This window comes from Schistosoma mansoni, chromosome 2 (assembly GCF_000237925.1).
Source record: "Schistosoma mansoni strain Puerto Rico chromosome 2, complete genome".
Taxonomy (NCBI): Eukaryota; Metazoa; Platyhelminthes; class Trematoda; order Strigeidida; family Schistosomatidae; genus Schistosoma; species Schistosoma mansoni.
The window spans coordinates 1051032-1068516 of NC_031496.1; the positions used below are offsets into that span (position 1 = coordinate 1051032).

At 39.4% G+C, this 17485-nt stretch overlaps 2 protein-coding genes across 2 annotated transcripts in view; one reads left to right on the forward strand and one right to left on the reverse strand.

Moving 5' to 3' along the window:
- The window catches only part of Smp_032800.1, a gene marked incomplete at its 5' end in the record, with an annotated part of 23213 nt that extends 15475 nt beyond the window's left edge, over positions 1-7738 (reverse strand). Inside the window, one exon of the mRNA XM_018795263.1 lies at positions 7728-7738. Within this exon, the coding sequence (XP_018649595.1) occupies positions 7728-7738 (11 nt within the window). The remainder of the gene's footprint in view (positions 1-7727) is intronic.
- Positions 7618-14924, forward strand: Smp_032810 (thymidylate kinase). The gene is made up of 3 exons (XM_018795267.1): positions 7618-7665; positions 12175-12414; positions 14370-14924. Exons 2-3 carry the CDS (start codon positions 12179-12181, stop codon positions 14839-14841), a joined length of 708 nt encoding a protein of 235 aa, XP_018649596.1. The 5' UTR covers positions 7618-7665; positions 12175-12178; the 3' UTR covers positions 14842-14924.
- Positions 14925-17485: the final 2561 nt, after the last annotated feature.

Sequence of the window (17485 nt, forward strand, 5' to 3'; positions counted from 1 at the left end):
GCGAGGGTTGTGATACTGCTCAGGTGCCCAAACTGAAACAGGTGGTTCTATTAAAGGGCCACACCCGGAGCCTTTGACCTGAAGGCCCCGAATGCCCTGGTACGGCCGAGAGTGGGGAGAGTCCACTATCCCTCTCGAAATACTCTCACATGGCCAGCGAATATATAGCCTCTGTCACACAAGTCCTACTCACTGCCTTCTCGCCGCATTACTGTTGTTTACCAAATTGAGAGGACGAAAAGCGAATGTCCGGCGCTTTAACCGGGTTGGTGGACACGGAAAGTTCACCTAGGGGAGTTGGAAAACCCTGATTCCAAACCAATGGTGCACATGGGCTCCAGTATCCTGAGGGAACAAATGGCGTACGAATCAATCATTGATCACCGGCTACCATGGGACTGCATCTCCTCACGATGCTCCACTGCCTTGTGGATCAGATCTTTCGGTCAAAGGCTCCGGGTGTGGGCCCCTAAGAAAACCACCTGCTTCAGTCTGGGCAGCTGGACAGTATCACAGCCCTCAAGCAAATCGAATGAGATTTGTATGGCGCATATATATCTGGTGCTTTCTTGTACCAATATTTATGTGTTTAAATAATAAATAATAAAATAATGACCTGAAGGCCTAATCCACAAAAAAGTGGAGCATCGTAGGGAGAAACAGTTCCATGGTAGCCGGTGACCGACGATTGGTTCACACGCCATTTGTTCTCTCAGGATACTGGAGCCCATGTGCACCATTGGTTTGGAATCAGGGTTTTCCAACTCCCCTAGATGGACTTTCCTTGTCCACCAACCCGGTTATAGCGCTGGACATTCGCTTTTCGTCCTCTCACTTTTGTAAATAACACCCCTGCTACGAGAAGGCAGTGAGTAGGACTTCCCTGGCATATAATCTAATAAGTAAATATCTATACTGGCTATAATGAAATATTTTGAGCTTATCCTTTTAAACGAATAATAGTCAATATAATACATACTTGTCATGGATCGAGTATGCTTTGTAGTAGTTTATTTCTGTTAAAACTGAAAGAAATATAAGGGTAATTTATTAATTTTTGACCACTCGTTTTTCAAATTTTGTTTATTCACTTCTCAACTGACAAATAATTCATAGGTAAGATAGATTGATTAATTTCTTTTGTAAATAACAGCTTGATGCAAATAGCCAAGAAATCGATTGGGTTTGTTTTTAATTTTGATACAAGTTTGGATGCGATTCGATATTTGTTCAATCAAGAGAGATTATCAGTTTGTATACCATGACAATCTGAGTACACTAATAAAACAATTTAGTGAGTCAGTCAGCTACAACGTATAACCAAGCAGATATATCCATCGGTCCAAGTTACCACACCTCGTTACCACAACAAGATGAACACCAAATTCATAGTAGTTACTTCAATGGTAGTAATATATAAGAGATTGTATATAAGGATATAGTACAGGAAGAAAGAATTAGTCCACAGAAAGAAAGACAGGGTAATTTTAATCTCATGGTTTAAGGGAAGACAGAAAGTGTATACACCTACACCATTGTTATCGATTCTGAGCCATGTCACCTACAGTCTCCAACCATTGGTTACGGTAGTCACGCGGACCCCAACCGAGTAGTCTGCATCTACCAACATGGCTCAGATTAGAAGTTAGTGACTTCATGGACTGATGCCACGTTTTGGTTTGGCCGCCCCTAACTTTCTTCCAACCATCTGCCAAGAAACTGGAAAGACTTAGTAATCTGTACGGTCCATGAGGCGGGAGGTAGAGACCTAGTCAATAATTATCGACCCGTTAGTAAAACCAGTGTTGTCGTCTAATTTACGAAAAAGATTATTCGTATGGTTTTTCTAAACCATGTGGAAAGTAATAATTATTTAGCCAGAGAACAACTAGGTCTCAGAAAAGTCCTTTCATACTTGCAGAAGCTCGTTGCAAGAGGCGATTGGACTGCAACGAAAAGTAGTAGTAATACGATAGATGTAGTTTTTTGGATCTAATTAAAGCCTTGATAAGGTCCTTCAATCGGATCGTTGATTAAAATTGGGGATTATTAGGATTTACTATGTAACAGTAAACTGGGTAAGTGGCTTTCTCCACGATAGGAAACTAAGGACAAGGGTAAATGGGGTCTTATCAAAGTGGGAATTTGTAAAAAGTGGAGTTCCCAAAGGTACAAACCCCCGTCTTTTTTTACTTTACATAAATAACTCACCAACTGTAACAAAGCCATCTTTGCAGATGCCATAAAGATTTGGAGACCCATACACAGTATGTCAGAGGGAATAATATTACAGGGTGACTTAAATTCACTAGTTCAGTGGATGTGTAGGTGTTTATTAGAAATTGACAAAGTGTGGTGATGCAAACAAATAACTGCGACGGTTCATATCACTACACAATATTTGGAGTTGTGTGACCTAAAGTAAGGACTATAACGATTTAGGAGTGGTGAGACCATAATGTTTGGACAAACCAACCAGATTTAAGATTCAGGGTCTTGGATTTCTATGCAAAGTTCATTCATTGATGTGGCTAAATAGCATTTTCGCATTGCAGCTGAAGTCAGTTCATGGTTAAAAAAAACCCTAGAAGTCAATATAAGCAAAGACCCCAAAACTAAGAGGCCGCCGCCATCAAATGTTTCGGAGTCTTCCAGGCTGTTTATAAGTCATATCATTAATTAGACGAAATGACTGAGGATATTATACCCTACTTTTTTGAGTCCGCATTTGGAATACGGAATTCAAACAGCGAGTTCTTGTCTTAATTACGAAGCGGATACGCTAGAATGAGCTTAAAAACTCATTATAATAGCAATGGATACAAATGTTAAAACGTCTCTCCGGACTATCTTATGAAAACAGACCAAGACGTCTTAATATACCTTCTCATTTTACCGCAGGTTACGGGGTGCTTTTATACTGGCTTGTTGTATACTCAGTGAAGAGTTCGGCATTAATGTCTCGTCTTTTCCTTTTATCTAGAACTGATCGTATGAGAGGTCGTCCTAAGAAATTTCAAAGGCCAAGACCGAATCGTTTAATTCCGGAGTTTCGTTTCTAGCACCGAGAATACTCGATAGTAGAATAGTACAGAAGAATGAAGCCTCAATCTACTAACTTTGGAAAAAATTCGACCGGTTTAGAGAAATATCACTAAAACCCCACAATTTCGTGTTTTTTCCCAAAATTTCCGTAAAGTTGGGAGATTGGAGACTATAGATTGTCTATCAAAAATAGACACCAGTAGGTAGGAATTACTTAACTTCCATAAGAAAAAATTTTGAACTCTAAAAGTTTAGTTACTTACGTTTAGTAGCTGTATGGACTAGATCCAAGTAATTAAGATTCTGCTACTCCACTACACCACTACAGTAGCGCAACATCTGAAATTACGCTTCAAATTAAATGCCTCAAATGGTTGTGAATGGAATAGAAGAAGCTTTCGCTCAACGGGCTTCCGTATATACTAGCAGTGAATCTTCGATACCTCCAGACAGGAACCCAGGTACAATAACGGTAAAAGAGGAAAAAGAAGTTGGTAAATCATAGTAGGATACTATCCTTAGTCCTTAAGAATATACCCAGTTATTTCTTAAGGGACTCCTAGGAAGTCGCTCGGACCAGCTCAGCCGTAAGCGAATTCCAGCATTTAACTAAGGGAGAAGAAGTTGTGTCTACAGTCCGTTCTGCTATGTTGTGTCCCCAGTTTCTGGATGTTACTCCTTAAATTTGTGTTTGAACTAAACTTAAGTAGGTGTTTAAGGGGTTATCCAGAAGTGTTAAGGATGCTGAAAGCCATTAAAAGGTCACCTCTAAAATGACTGTACTCTAATGGGTAAGAGTTTATTGATTGGAGCCGCTCTTCACAAGGCCGAAATTTGAGTGCTCGAGCTAATTTCGTGGCTCGCCGTTGGATACGTTCCAGGGTGTCCTTGTCCTTTTGGAGTGAGGGGCAAACACTATAAATAGGGACGAATGAAACTGTTGAAGATTTTGTGGAACGTTCTTACGTCAAACTGGCCAAAAATGCGCTTCAACGTTACCAGTGCACTGGTGGGACTGACTCAATTATAGGTGTTGCTGGTAAAGTGTTGTCAAACTACGATACCTGTGGTAACTTCACGAGGTTTGCTCGAAAGGCATTTTTATCACAGTTGGTGTAAGACTTTAAATCGTAGGGTACCAGCACTCCTAAATCTCTTTCAACTTGGGATACTTCTAGAGAGAAGTTTCCTAGGTTGTAACTGCAGTCTGAAATGTCTTAGATGAACTACTTTACACTTTGAAGTGTCAAAGGTAAGTCCGTTGTCATCTGCCCAATTTTGAAGTCGAGTCAGATCCTCCTGAAGTGCCAATATATCATCTTGATTTCGTATCTCTCTCCAAAGTTTAAAATCATCACCAAAAAGTAACAAGTCAGACGATACCTGTTGTGGAAGATCGTCCACATAAATGAAGAAAAGAAGAGGTCCTAGTACTGAACCCTAGCTTGTCTTCTTTAACCTTGTGAAATATACTTGCTTATAAATTGAACTTATTAAAGGGAATGTTTTGGTAGTCATATCTGGATTATTCCATCTCAATTGCTCAAGGTTTACTAGACACGAGAACCACCTATCCTGTTTTTTATTCCTGCTTTTCCCCCTCTTTTTCAGCACCCTTGTGGAATATCGATTCGTCCGATGTTTTTTCTTATCCGGATGACTTGACGGTTGACTTCCAGCTAACCACATGCTCTATGGCAGATATTCCTTAATTTGAATTCGTGCACGTGGTCGGGAATATTGTAGGAAGACATCACTCTTTTCGTTACCTCTTCATCTACAAACTCAAAGGTGCATTCAACCTTAATGGGTTGTTCGAGGTTTTCATCGGTATCAAGAGCCCGTACATGTATGATAAGTCCTAATTGGTTAAGTTTGTTGTTAATCTAGGCTAGAGAGTTTTGTAACTGACGAATATCGGTACTATAGCGATCAGTATTTTGGTGTGTATGAGATAACATATTAGATACCTTGGCTTTTGAAACTATGGATTTTTGCGTTGATAAAACGTGCTGACGGGTAGACTATGCTGACTTTTCAGTGTACATGGGTATTGTACCTTTCATGTCAACCAGAAATACAGTTGGCATACTTCACGAAGTGGCACAGGGGTAGTTATACGGAGGATCAAGTAGTGATGATGATATTTGTGTATAAAACGCGTAGAGTTCAGAAGATGAAGGTTTGAAATTATCAGGTACCGCATCGTCAAATATAAGGACAACAGACTTTGACCTTTGAGTTGGTTTGGAACCTGGTGAAATTTCTTTTTCACAGGAGTTGCTGGCCATGATTTGAAGCTGAGTGAGTAGAAAGAGAAATAGAATAGAATATCTGAGTATGTAGTTATTGTTAACTATTAACCGGATAAATGCTAGAATCAGTGATTATGGGTATGGAATGTATTTCGGATATAAGGTGTTAGGTTGTTAAGTGGGAAAGTAACGATCGGTCGAATATTTATATTTCAATTGGTATAATACAAACATAAAATCGTGTCAATGTCAACCGTCGACGGCTTACATAAGATATGTGAAGAACAAAGTTCGCTATAGGTATGTATTAACTGATAAGTGTACTTCAGAATTATTTTCCAGAGGTAAAATGTACCCGATGTAAGAGGTAGGATGAAAATCTCGGTATAACGCACCCTAAAAATGAACAGGTCGAGAAGTCCCCAAACAACGTGAAAAAATGTTACCACTTTCAGATCTCAAACCAAGAAACTCTGGAGCCTAGAACTCAACACAAGAAAATACGGTTGGCTATGTTTTGGAGTCGCGTCTTTTAAAATAAAACTAACGCTTGACAAGGACGCGCTGCCCAAAATCTCATGTTTAATTGACCTGGCAAAGACACTATGATATGGCGACATTTTTTACGTTACTTTTTTATTTACGCTTTGTGCACAGCCAAAAGTTGAAATCAATCATAAATAAATTTGAAAGTTTATTTTCTGGTTTCAAAATTAAGTGAAAAAGGGTTTTTCCATTTCCAGACACCTCGGTCTCGCGTGAGAACGCTTAACATTATTGGAGTTCAAACATTCGAGTGTGAGATCGAAGTTTCTGGGTACGCGTCCCTCATGCACGATCGTGTATGGACACTGTTGAAGATTCCCATACCGGAACGAAACGGCCGTCCAGCGCTTTAAATTTTGAGTGGCGGTTCAACATTGGTCGTTTCATGATCTCAACTAAATTTCAACAGTCTCTATAACTTTTTACTGAAAAACCACAAATATCGGCAGCCTGCTCGAAAATTTGGGCTACCTGTTTCTGCCAACTAAATGTTTTGGCAGGTTATCTGTTCTTCATTTTATTGTGTCACATCACTGCTGCTGTGGCTACTGCTACACAGGTCTTCTTCTCCTGCATTTGTTGTTGCGTGTGCGATAAAAGAGACAGATCATCTGCGAAGTCTAAATCGTCCAGCTGCATCCTACCTGTCCACTGTATCCCGCCCTGCCCATCAGAAGTTGACGTCTTCATGACCCAGTCGATCACCAGAAGAAAGAGGAAGGGTGGGAGTAAGCAACCTTGCCTGACATATGTCTTTACACCGAACGAGCAAGTGAGTTGTCCTCCATGCACGATTTCGTAGTTTAATCCATCATAGGAATTCCGTATGATATTGACTATCTTCTCAGGCACGCCGTAGTGTCGAAGAAGCCTCCATAGTATTGTCCTATCAACGCTATCAAATGCCTTCCTGTAGAGTGATGAATTCTATTCACTTGATTGTTCCACAATGTTCCGTAGTGTTGCGATTTGGTCTGTACACGATCGATCTTTACGAAATCCAGCTTGTTGATCTCGGATTTGGGCGTCCACGGAATCCTTCATCCTGTTTGACAATACTCTGTTGAAGACTTTTCCTGGTATTGAGAGAAGAGTGATGCCCCTATCATACTTGCTGAGATCGCCTTTCTTTGGTATCTTGATCAGAAGTCCTTCTTTTCAGTCTGTTGGTATTTGTTCATTATCCCATATCTTACTGAAGAGAATGTGAAGTATCTTTGTAGTTGCTGCTACATCTGCCTCTGCTGGAATGTTGTCTGGTCCTGCTGCTTTGCCACTCTTGATTTGCCTGATGGCCATGCTGATCTCTTCAATTATTAGTGGGCCAACATCAATTGGGAGGTCCGTGGGTGCTACTTCGATCTTAGGTGGATTTAGTGAAGCTGGTCGATTGAAGAGTCCTTTGAAGTGTTCTACACACCTCTTTCGTTGTTTTTTAATGTTGGTGATTATCTGCCCATTATTCTAGCTTGCGTTACATTATGATGATACGATAATATGGAATTTAGAACCACTCTATGTTTTCTAATCTTGTCTGCTTATCATATTTTGAATTAGATTTCACCAATTATTCTCTTGTCCCTTATGTTATCCCCCTCTGTTTCAGCTTTTGAATAGCGCGGCTCAGGTATACATTGGAATATATTGAAAAACGCACTCAAACGAAATTTAAGACGTCAAACGTTTCAAAAACAACTGGAAAATAAATTTAATACCTACTTTATTAAGTGAAACTCGAGTATGTTTTGCTGTGTCATAAATTAGGTCAGCTACAGTAAATAAAAAGCACGTTCGCAGTGTCGAATTCCAAGTTGTGAGCGTACGTTATCAATATATATTCTAACCTTATTCTTGCAAATAGCAAATGGTAGTTTTACTTACTTTGAGATCATCATGCAGCCAGTAGTAGTGATATATGTAATAATCGATAGATATGAAGCGCGTTGAGCAAAATTACTCATGTGTGTGATTAAGCTTTTAGAAAATGTACTAGATTTCACAACATATAATGTAGTTCCTCTTTCTGTCTACTTATTTGCCATAAAATTTCATCTCATCCAGGTAAGACGTTTGAGATTATCTGATTTGTAAAAGCCAGGAAATCATGGTATTATTATTCTGAAATAGGGATTTAGACATAAAAATGGGTAGCTTTGTCGTCTGTCCTTGTATTATCGTAGGTATTTAGAAAAAGTTTTTTTCGTAAGTCCTCAGCACTTCATGTTCAGATATATGTCAGAATGTCCCAGGCAATTTAGTTTTAAACGGTCTTTCCACAAAAGAAAATGCGTTTTTGTCTGTCAGGCCTTTTCTGGTGCCAAAAATTGAATTGTTTATTTTCCTATTCCAATAATCAAAACCTAAAAAAGGATACCAAAGCTTTCGTAGAAGTAACCTAATAAATTACACTAATAGTTTCTTTGAGGTTGCAGAATGTCAGTCTTCAGCAATAAGGATAGTAGGTTGTTAAACCTGTGTTAATCCTGATAGATTGCCTTCCAATGAAGGTCCAGGGTCTCCTTGAAAATGTTCGCTGATGGGGCTGATACCATTTATTCGGATAAGGCGTTCCAGTCACTGAACACTCGATCAAAATGGGGCCCCGCCTTTAGTTTATTAGATCGCGGTTTGTGAAGCTTCTTGCTATGACCTCAGAGATTATTAGTGCTAGAGGGAGCAAAAGGATAAGACATATTAACATCCAAATCATAATTAAAGGTATGAAATGCCATTATAAGGTCACCTCGTGTCCGATAAGATAAGGGGAAAAGGTTTAGACGTTTTAAACGCTCATCGTAAGGGAGTTTAGAAAGACCCTTCACTAATTTTGTCCCCACACGCTGGACACGCTCAAGCGATTTAGTATCCTTTATCAGACATGGGCTAGCTGCTTGGATACAGTATTCTAAGTGTGGCCTTACATAGGTGGGATATAAAATTCGAAACATCTCGTCAAAGCATTTAAATGCTCTGCGAAGTGACCATAACGCGCGATAACCTTTGGGAGCAGTTGTGTTGCAGTGTGTAGTTGTTCTCAAGTCTTGACTTATTATTACTCCCAAGTCGTTCGTGAACGAGTGGAAGAGATGTACTATCAATGGTATAATGGTAACTCTTGCCGTGTCTGATGTTCATAGGCACGCTCTTCCTGGAGTTAACTTCTAAGCCTGAACAATGAGCCCATCTAACTAATTCGTCTAAGTCAGCTTGGAGATGAAAACGATCAGCCTCACTTATTGTTCTCCAGATTTTGACGTCATCGGCAAACAATAATGTCGACGACTCAAACAATAGCGGTAATTCATTAATACAGAGAAGGAAAAGTAGAGGACCTGAGATGGTGCCTTGGGGTACACCTTTTTTGACATGTTTCCACTCAGGTAGCGTTCCACTGACCCTCGCTCTCCATCTGCGGTAACATAAGAAGTTTCATATCCATTCCTGTATAGCACCTGTTACTCCAAAGCTCGAGAGCTTCTGCATAAGACCTAGGTGTAAAACCTTGTCAAACACTTTGCTAAAATCTATGAATATCACATCGACAGACAGGCTGTTATCTAGGGCTGTTGTCCAATCCTCTCGCAATAAGTAAGTTAGTGGAGCATGAACGCTTGTTACGAAACCCATGTTGTTCGGGAGTTAACAGATTGTACGAATCTTAACGACCATGCTAGTTAGGCTGACGGGCCGGTAGTTAGATACGATCCGTCTGTTGTCCCGATAACAATGGTGAATGGTAACTTTGCGATCCATTTATGGACCAGTATTATGCATATATTTATTGTCGTATAATTGCTATATAACTAAACTATCCATACTCATGTTCCCCTTATAAGCTTTATTTTGACCTATAGACTATTATTGTACGATTTACCATTCTTGAGTTATCCCTAGTCTATTAATTTCTGCCTCCCACATTCACAGCCATATTTAGCTAAATCTTGTACAAATGTTATTTCCTATTTCATCGATACGAAGTGGTCAGTCTGTTTGGCATATAAACTCAGTATGTTTAAAATACAATGATTCATACCACAGATTTATTTATATTTATTTATTTAAACACATAAATATTGGTACAAGGAACCACCAGATACATATGCGCCTCACAAATCTCGTTTGATTTGTGTGAGGGCTGTGATACTGCCCAGGTGCCCAGACTGAAGCAGGTGGTTTTCTTAAAGGGCCACACTCGGAGCCTTTGACCGAAAGATCTGATCCACAAGACAGTGGAGCATCGTGAGGAGATGCAGTCCCATGGTAGCCGGTGATCAATGATTGATTCGTACGCCATTTGTTCCCTCAGGATACTGGAGCCCATGTGCACCATTGGTTTGGAATGAGGGTTTTCCAACTCTCCTAGGTGAACTTTCCGTGTCCACCAACCCGGTTAAAGCACCGGACATTCGCTTTTCGTCCTTTCAATTTGGTAAACAACAGTAATGCCACGAGAAGGCAGTGAGTAGGACTTGTGTGACAGAGGCTATATATTCGCTGGCCATGTGAGAGTATTTCGAGAGGGAGAGTAGACTCTCCCCACCCTCAGCCGTACCGGGGCATTTGGGGGCTATATGTTCTGACCACAGAGGCTGTTATTGGTGTTCTGAACCTAACTGGCTGGGCTAGTCAGAAAACAGGACCGATAAGCCCTCTAGACTGCTCGTACGGTTTTCATATGTCACTGTTCCAATCGATAATTCGCTGCCCTCTGATTGGCGGTTTTATCACGTCATACGTTAGCAAGGCATCCACTTGGCCACAAGTTATAACACTGTCTCTGACCATCCTTAAATATAGAACTGATTGTAGTGTCTTTCCAGTCTCCAGGGGGTTGAGCGAGTGAAAGGGACATGTTGAAGAGCGTGGCGAACGGTCTTGAAATTATTTCCACAAGCGATGACAACAAGCGTGGATTTAACCCATCGGGGCCCGGTATCTTACAAGGTTTGAGGTTAGTTATCAATGGAAGAACAGTTTCCACAGTCACATGTACAGATCCTATGGCTGGTATCTCGGTGTAATTGGAACAAGTAGTTGTAACACTACACGTATAGTAGACTTCACTAAAATAGTTTTTGAAAAAGTTTCGGCTTTTGCTAGATCAAATTCAGCTAGTCAATCTGAATTTTCGTGTAACTAACGCGTGAATACCATCACTACGTTTTGTTCGCCGAATGTACAAAAAAATCGCTTCGGACAAGTACGGCTATCATGTGCCAACAGTCGTTCGTAAGTGGTACGGGATTTAGCTATGGTCTTTATACATATATTCTGGATTTTTTTTATATTCTCACTTAATGATTCCTGTCCCGTTGACAAGAATAAGTCCCAAAAGTGTTTCCTACGCTTCAACAACTTCCGGGTTTCCTTATTAATCCATGGAGGGCAATGTGATATCTTACGTGTTGACCATAGGACGAACGGTTGCGTTATGGACTCGTATCTAGCCTCATACTTATTCCATTCGTCTTCGATCGATCGATCAGCTTCGACCGACCAATCAATCGAGATAGCATAGTCTCTGATTGCCGGAATATTAGCTCTCCAGATACTGGGACGGGGTGGAACAGATGCAAATTCTATACCGTGTGTCCGAAAGTTAAAGGAAAGCACAATTAACTAGTGGGGGAAGGTGTTAAATATCGACGACATCTTCACAGTTGTGTGTGAGGACAAGGTCTAGCAATGACGGATCAAGTTCCAAGTCAATATGTGTCGGTTTTACGATACATTGTACAAGTTCACACAGAATAATTGTTGATAGAAGGTCGCTATCGAAACCCCCACCTATCCAGTTGATATGTGGTGCGTTGAAGTCTCCAATGATGAGACAACATTCTGCCTTACTAGGAGAACAGATACGTCTAATGATAAAGTCGTCAGCAAGACAACACGAACTGCGATATATTTCTTCTATAGTCACTAACTCCTTTCTAAACCTAATTGCAGAATGTCGTCTGAAATCGAAAAATGAAGCAGTTTGAGGTTTTCTGAATGCTTTGAATTATCAAACTAGTCACTTTTAGCTCCTTAAGAATGCTGAAGTGTCTGCTTAAAACGGTTGAGTTAGTTAGTGTTTGCTACTATATTAACAATATTGTTAGTGCAAAAAGGTGATTATCTAGGATTTTTTAAATTGTGACATTGTATTAAAGGTGTCGTTCGCAAACAATCACTTAACTCGTATTATCATCCCTCTGCTCTGGAAGATTACATGAAAATGCACACTTGCGAGGAAAAAGCCACCCGTCTAGACTTTGAAATAGGTTTTAAAAGTTATAATATTCATATCGGCATTGATAATCAAAAATATCTTAATCACTTTCAGAAGGATGACTAGACGTATGTCTCAGGGAATTTTTGTTGTTCTCGAAGGAGCAGATCGGGTAGGAAAAACAACACAAGCATCACTCCTAGCTAAAGCTTTGTCGGAAATTACACAAAGAGAGACTCTGTCTGTCAAATTCCCAGATCGTGATACTCCTCTGGGACATCACCTGGATTCGTATTTAAGTGGGATTGGTGATATTAATAAACACGCATTACACTTATTGTTCACTGCGAATAGGTGAGTTTTTTTAATGATGATTACTAATTCTGTTGATATTCATGTTTATTTTATTTATTTGAACACATAAATATTGGTACAAGGAACCACCAGATAAATACGCACCTCACAAATCTCATTCGATTTGTGTGAGGGCTGTGATACTGCCCAGGTGCCCAGACTGAAGCAGGTTGTTTTCTTAAAGGGCCACACTCGGAGCCTTTGACCTGAAGGTCTAGTCCACAAGACAGTGGAGCATCGTGAGGAGGTGCAGTCCCATGATAGCCGGTGACCAACGATTGGTTCATACGCCATTTGTTCCTTCAGAATACTGGAGCCCATGTGCACCATTGGTTTGGAATGAGGGTTTTCCAACTCTCCTAGGTGAACTTTCCGTGTCCACCAACCCGGTTAAAGCGCCGGACATTCGCTTTTCGTCCTTTCAATTTGGTAAACAACAGTAATGCCACGAGAAGGCAGTGAGTAGGACTTGTGTGACAGAGGCTATATATTCGCGTGGCCATATGAGAGCATTTCGAGAGGGAGAGTAGACTCTCCCCACTCTCGGCCGTACCAGGGCATTTGGGGGCTGATATTTATGTACTTAAACCAATTACCACGGATCGTTACTTGGTTTTTACTCGATTATATTTATCTTCCTGATAGTAGATACGCATGTGCGTGTAAGCATGGATTAATTAAAAGAGTGACTACGCTAACTATGGTTGTTGAAAATGTAACAGTATTAAACAAATGAAGCTTGCAACGAACACTAAAAATACAGTAGCTAAATGTTAAATCAGCTTGTATGATATGACAACATGTTGCGTACAACTTTTCTTCAGTGTCAAACGCAGCGGAACTTAATTTAGTACTATATATTGCGGGCTTTCAACAAATAATTACAATTTTAGTGAGAAACATTTGTCAATAACCTAGTACATGAGAGATTTTTTCGGATCTATCATAGTGGTTATAAAGAAAAAGACCTTTTGCTACAAACTAATCTTGCAATATCAATTGAACCCTAGTGATTCTAGTCCCGATCCTGCTTGTTATATAATGCCATGCATTCATAGATTGTAAACTAATACAACTCCATAAATTTAAGATTCTCATCGGATAAATCTCAAGTAGTAGTCTAGTCCTCGCTTTTAAATTTCCTTAATTCACTACTTGAATACGTTCGTAGTGTTCGTGATACGTTTGATAAAAGTATGGTCCAAATCACGCTAGAATTAGAAGTTTAAAATTAAATTCACCACTTTCTTAACGTCACACTCGCTTTATATATTCTATTGTCGCAGTATGTAAGTAGTATTCCATTACTTTTGGGATGTTGCTTACTTGGGTGGAACTACATAACTGTTTCCTTTAGGCGCCTTTATTAATTATGAGAAGGGGTTTTGTGGAGATTTAGTATGTTTCATAGTTGAAAGCATGAGTCAATTGAAGCTAGACCACCATGGAAAACCTGGGAACACTGGACGGCCGCTTCGTCCTATTATGGGACTCCTCAGCAGTGCGCATCCACGAACCCGCGCTCGCGAGATTCGAACCCAGGACCTACCAGTCTCGAGCCGGAGCCCTTAACTGATAGACCACTGAGCTGGCATCCAACGGTGTTAATGTCTAACTTCAACGGATCCACGAAGTTGAGCAACCATTCACCAATTGTCATCAGTGAGTTCCTATCTCACGACAGACGTGATTTGCACTCCACTGGTCACTGCCTTTATTGTTTGTTAAAAATCAGCATTTGTCCTCTGCTTCATTTAATTCGATAGCTGATCAAATATTTTAGTAAATTAGACGGTTCACTATCACGAAATTCGTATACTATTACTACATATTTTAGACCTTTCATCTCAGGCTGTATATTTCATATTACGGTCTGATACCATCATTACTAATGTGATCTATTAGGATTCCAGCCAATATGCTTATTTATATCATGAAATTCTGGTCTTTTCCAGATGGGAAAGGCAAGCTGAGATTCGGAAAGCCATTTCAAATGGAATACCTGTTGTAGCAGACAGATATATATATTCTGGGATCGCTTACACAGCTGCTAAAGCTCCACCAACGCCAAACTGGGAATGGTGTTGGGAAATGGAAAAAGGCCTTGTAGAACCGGATTTGGTGATATGTTTAACACCAGGAAATCTAGACGAATTAAGTTCTAGGAATGGTTATGGAAAAGAGCGGTATGAGAATGATGATTTTCAAAAACGTGTTTTGGAGAATTATGTCCGGATTTCCAAAGATGTTGAATTAGATAATAAAGATAATGACGACGAAACTGATTCAGTTGGACTTTGGCATTTCATTCAAGCAACAGATAAAACTGTCGAAGAAGTACATAAGTGTATTATGGTACTTGTTAAATCTAAATTGGAATCGATTATTGGCCCAGAAATTCATGAATGTACAAATAAAAAAGATTAGTAAATTCTGTCATTATGAATAGAAAATTATATTTGATGTTGCTTATTTATGGCATCGCTGTTTCTAATGCAAAAGGCCTTCCCAAGACATGCATTCTCAAGTTGTGTTTATTTATTTATTTTAACACATGAATATTGGTACAAGGAAGCACCAGATACATATGCGCCACATAAATCTCATTTGATTTGTGTGAGGGCTGTGATACTGCCCAGGTGCCCAGACTGAAGCAGGTGGTTTTCTTAGGGGGCAGATGCAGTCCCATGGTAGCCGGTGACCAACGATTGATTCATACTCCATTTATTCCCTCAGGATACTGGAGCCCATGTGCACCATTGGTTTGGAATCAGGGTTTTCCAACTCCCCTAGGTGTGGACTTTTCGTGTTCACCAAGTTGTGTTCACATTGATCAATACAGTTGTGTAAATCAACTCGGTCCATTCTTTTGCTATAGTAGTAGTAGTAGTAACTGTCATTAGTTAGCACAATTTAAAAAAAAACAGGTAACAAGATCATAAGCAGTTGTGTCATGTAAATTTCATTCACTGGGACGTGATGCATTAAATATACGTTAAACGTTGATCGCGAATTACTTTAGTCATGTTTTCCGTTTGCAATACCAGAACACTATGAAACGTTCAGGATTCAAAAGAACAGGTTCACAAAGATTGGACGTCCAGAATTTAAAGTTCGTTTGTAATCAAATTTGTAAACATTTCGGCAATCAAGATTAATCAGGTTTAGTGTTTCGCCCAGAAAACCAATATAAGTTTCTTACAAAAGTACGTTCATAACTACAATTATTTGTACTGCAGGTAGTAAAATCTCGATTGTTCTATGATAATCTTAAGTGGTACGCTATCATGGCACATTAGCAAAAAATCAATTTACAGAATCAAAGTTTTATAAAAAAACAATTGCAACTTCACTTTTATATCTTCATGATATTGACAAGTTTTTCAGCTTCCTAGCTAGCTTGATGTAAATCAATCAGTCAGTCAGTCACAACGTAGAACTTCGTACGTACGTACATCATTTCGGGTTGCCATACCACATTAACACAGAGATGCAGTTGTCGATTCGAATCCCATAGTGGTAGAAGTAGTAAGAGTATAAGCAGTAATCGGAAAGATTAGGGTTTGAAGATGTTATTGAAGGAGTATAATCCAGTAAAATAAATTTGAAAAGAGAAAAAAAGATAGGGACATGAAAAATTCAGAAGATTAGAATTTGGTAGAACACAAAGAGTGGATGCACTTTCGCCATTGCAGACGATTTTGAGCTATGTCATTGAAGGTCTCTAACCATCGATTGCTATCATCTTGCGAATCCCAACCAGGTAGTCTACACCTACCTATCAATCATCTATATATCAAATCTTGGAGTTGAATTAGCTTTTCCTAATTGTAAGAATTACTCACTGTATCCTGATTACATAAGCTTTATTATTAACTTACGTGTGCGACTATCCTAATAAAGAAAACCTAAAATTAGGCACAAATGTATATTGGTCCGAAATACCATGTTGCAAATCTATTAAAAAAAATTAAAAAACGCAATATAATAGAAAGTGGTTCAACCGAAAAATGCCTCGGCTTTTCTGTTCTTAAAAGTGCGATTGCGGCTTTTATCTTCTAGATAACGACGTGATGTGTTTGCTATTAAGAACCTACAATTCATAATAGAGAAAAAATTGTGACGTTATTCGGCCGACCGAAATTGAGCTGTTAGAAGTTTACTAGTCAGTTATTCCATATGGAACTCAAAATGAACTGATGACGGAAAAAAGACATGCTTGAATTATATTAGGGCCTGTGTGGTTGGGCAGTAATAACAGGAGGGCGGTTGTATGGTCAAGCCCGAGGATTGGTTACGTCGCTTAAAACCTCACATAGTGTCAACGTTCTGAAATCAGCTACACGATGGTAGCGAGGTAACAGTCGAGAACGATTTCTAATTCCGAGTGTTGTTCTCCGACTTACTTGCTCGTACGCCAGATAACCATAATGGGACATTGTTGTATCCTGGCAAAGACTTAAGTACGGGTAACTCCCAGGACCTATTAATGGACTATTATTCTATATATATTCTTATTGTACAACTATTGAGTAGTTAGATTGTGTATATCTATATTCATCTTATTATAAGCTTCATTTTGACCTATGGATTATTATTACACGATTTACTGTCCCTAAATTATGTTCAGTTTATTGATTACTGTCTCCCACGTTCACAGCCACATTTGGCTTGATTTTGTACAAATATTATTTTCTATTTTATGATGTGGTCTGTCTGTCTGGTAAATAAACAAAGTATGTTTGAAATAAACGATTCGCATAACAGCAGCTGTCATTGGTGTTCTGGACTCAAGTGGAAGGGCTAGGCGGAAAAAGGACCAATAAAGACGCTAGATTACTCAGACTAATCGAACGTCATTGATTGTCACAGTGTTAAGGTCGTAGAAGTCGTATTTCTATTGGTGGATGAGTCACGCGAGTTACGTCCTTGTCTAATTGTAAGGTCATAACAAATTAACGACGACCTTGATCAAGACACAACAGACATGACACCAACCCAAAAGATTCTCAGGCAATATTACAGAGTAAAATCTTGACCATGTATCAAGACCATTAAGAAAGTATAATAT

Coding starts and splice junctions, on each gene's coding strand:
- Smp_032810 (XM_018795267.1), top strand. CDS start 12,179: ATGACTAGACGTATGTCTCAGGGAATTTTTGTTGTTCTCGAAGGAGCA. Junction 12,415..14,369: donor TTATTGTTCACTGCGAATAG/GTGAGTTTTTTT, acceptor GGTCTTTTCCAG/ATGGGAAAGGCAAGCTGAGA.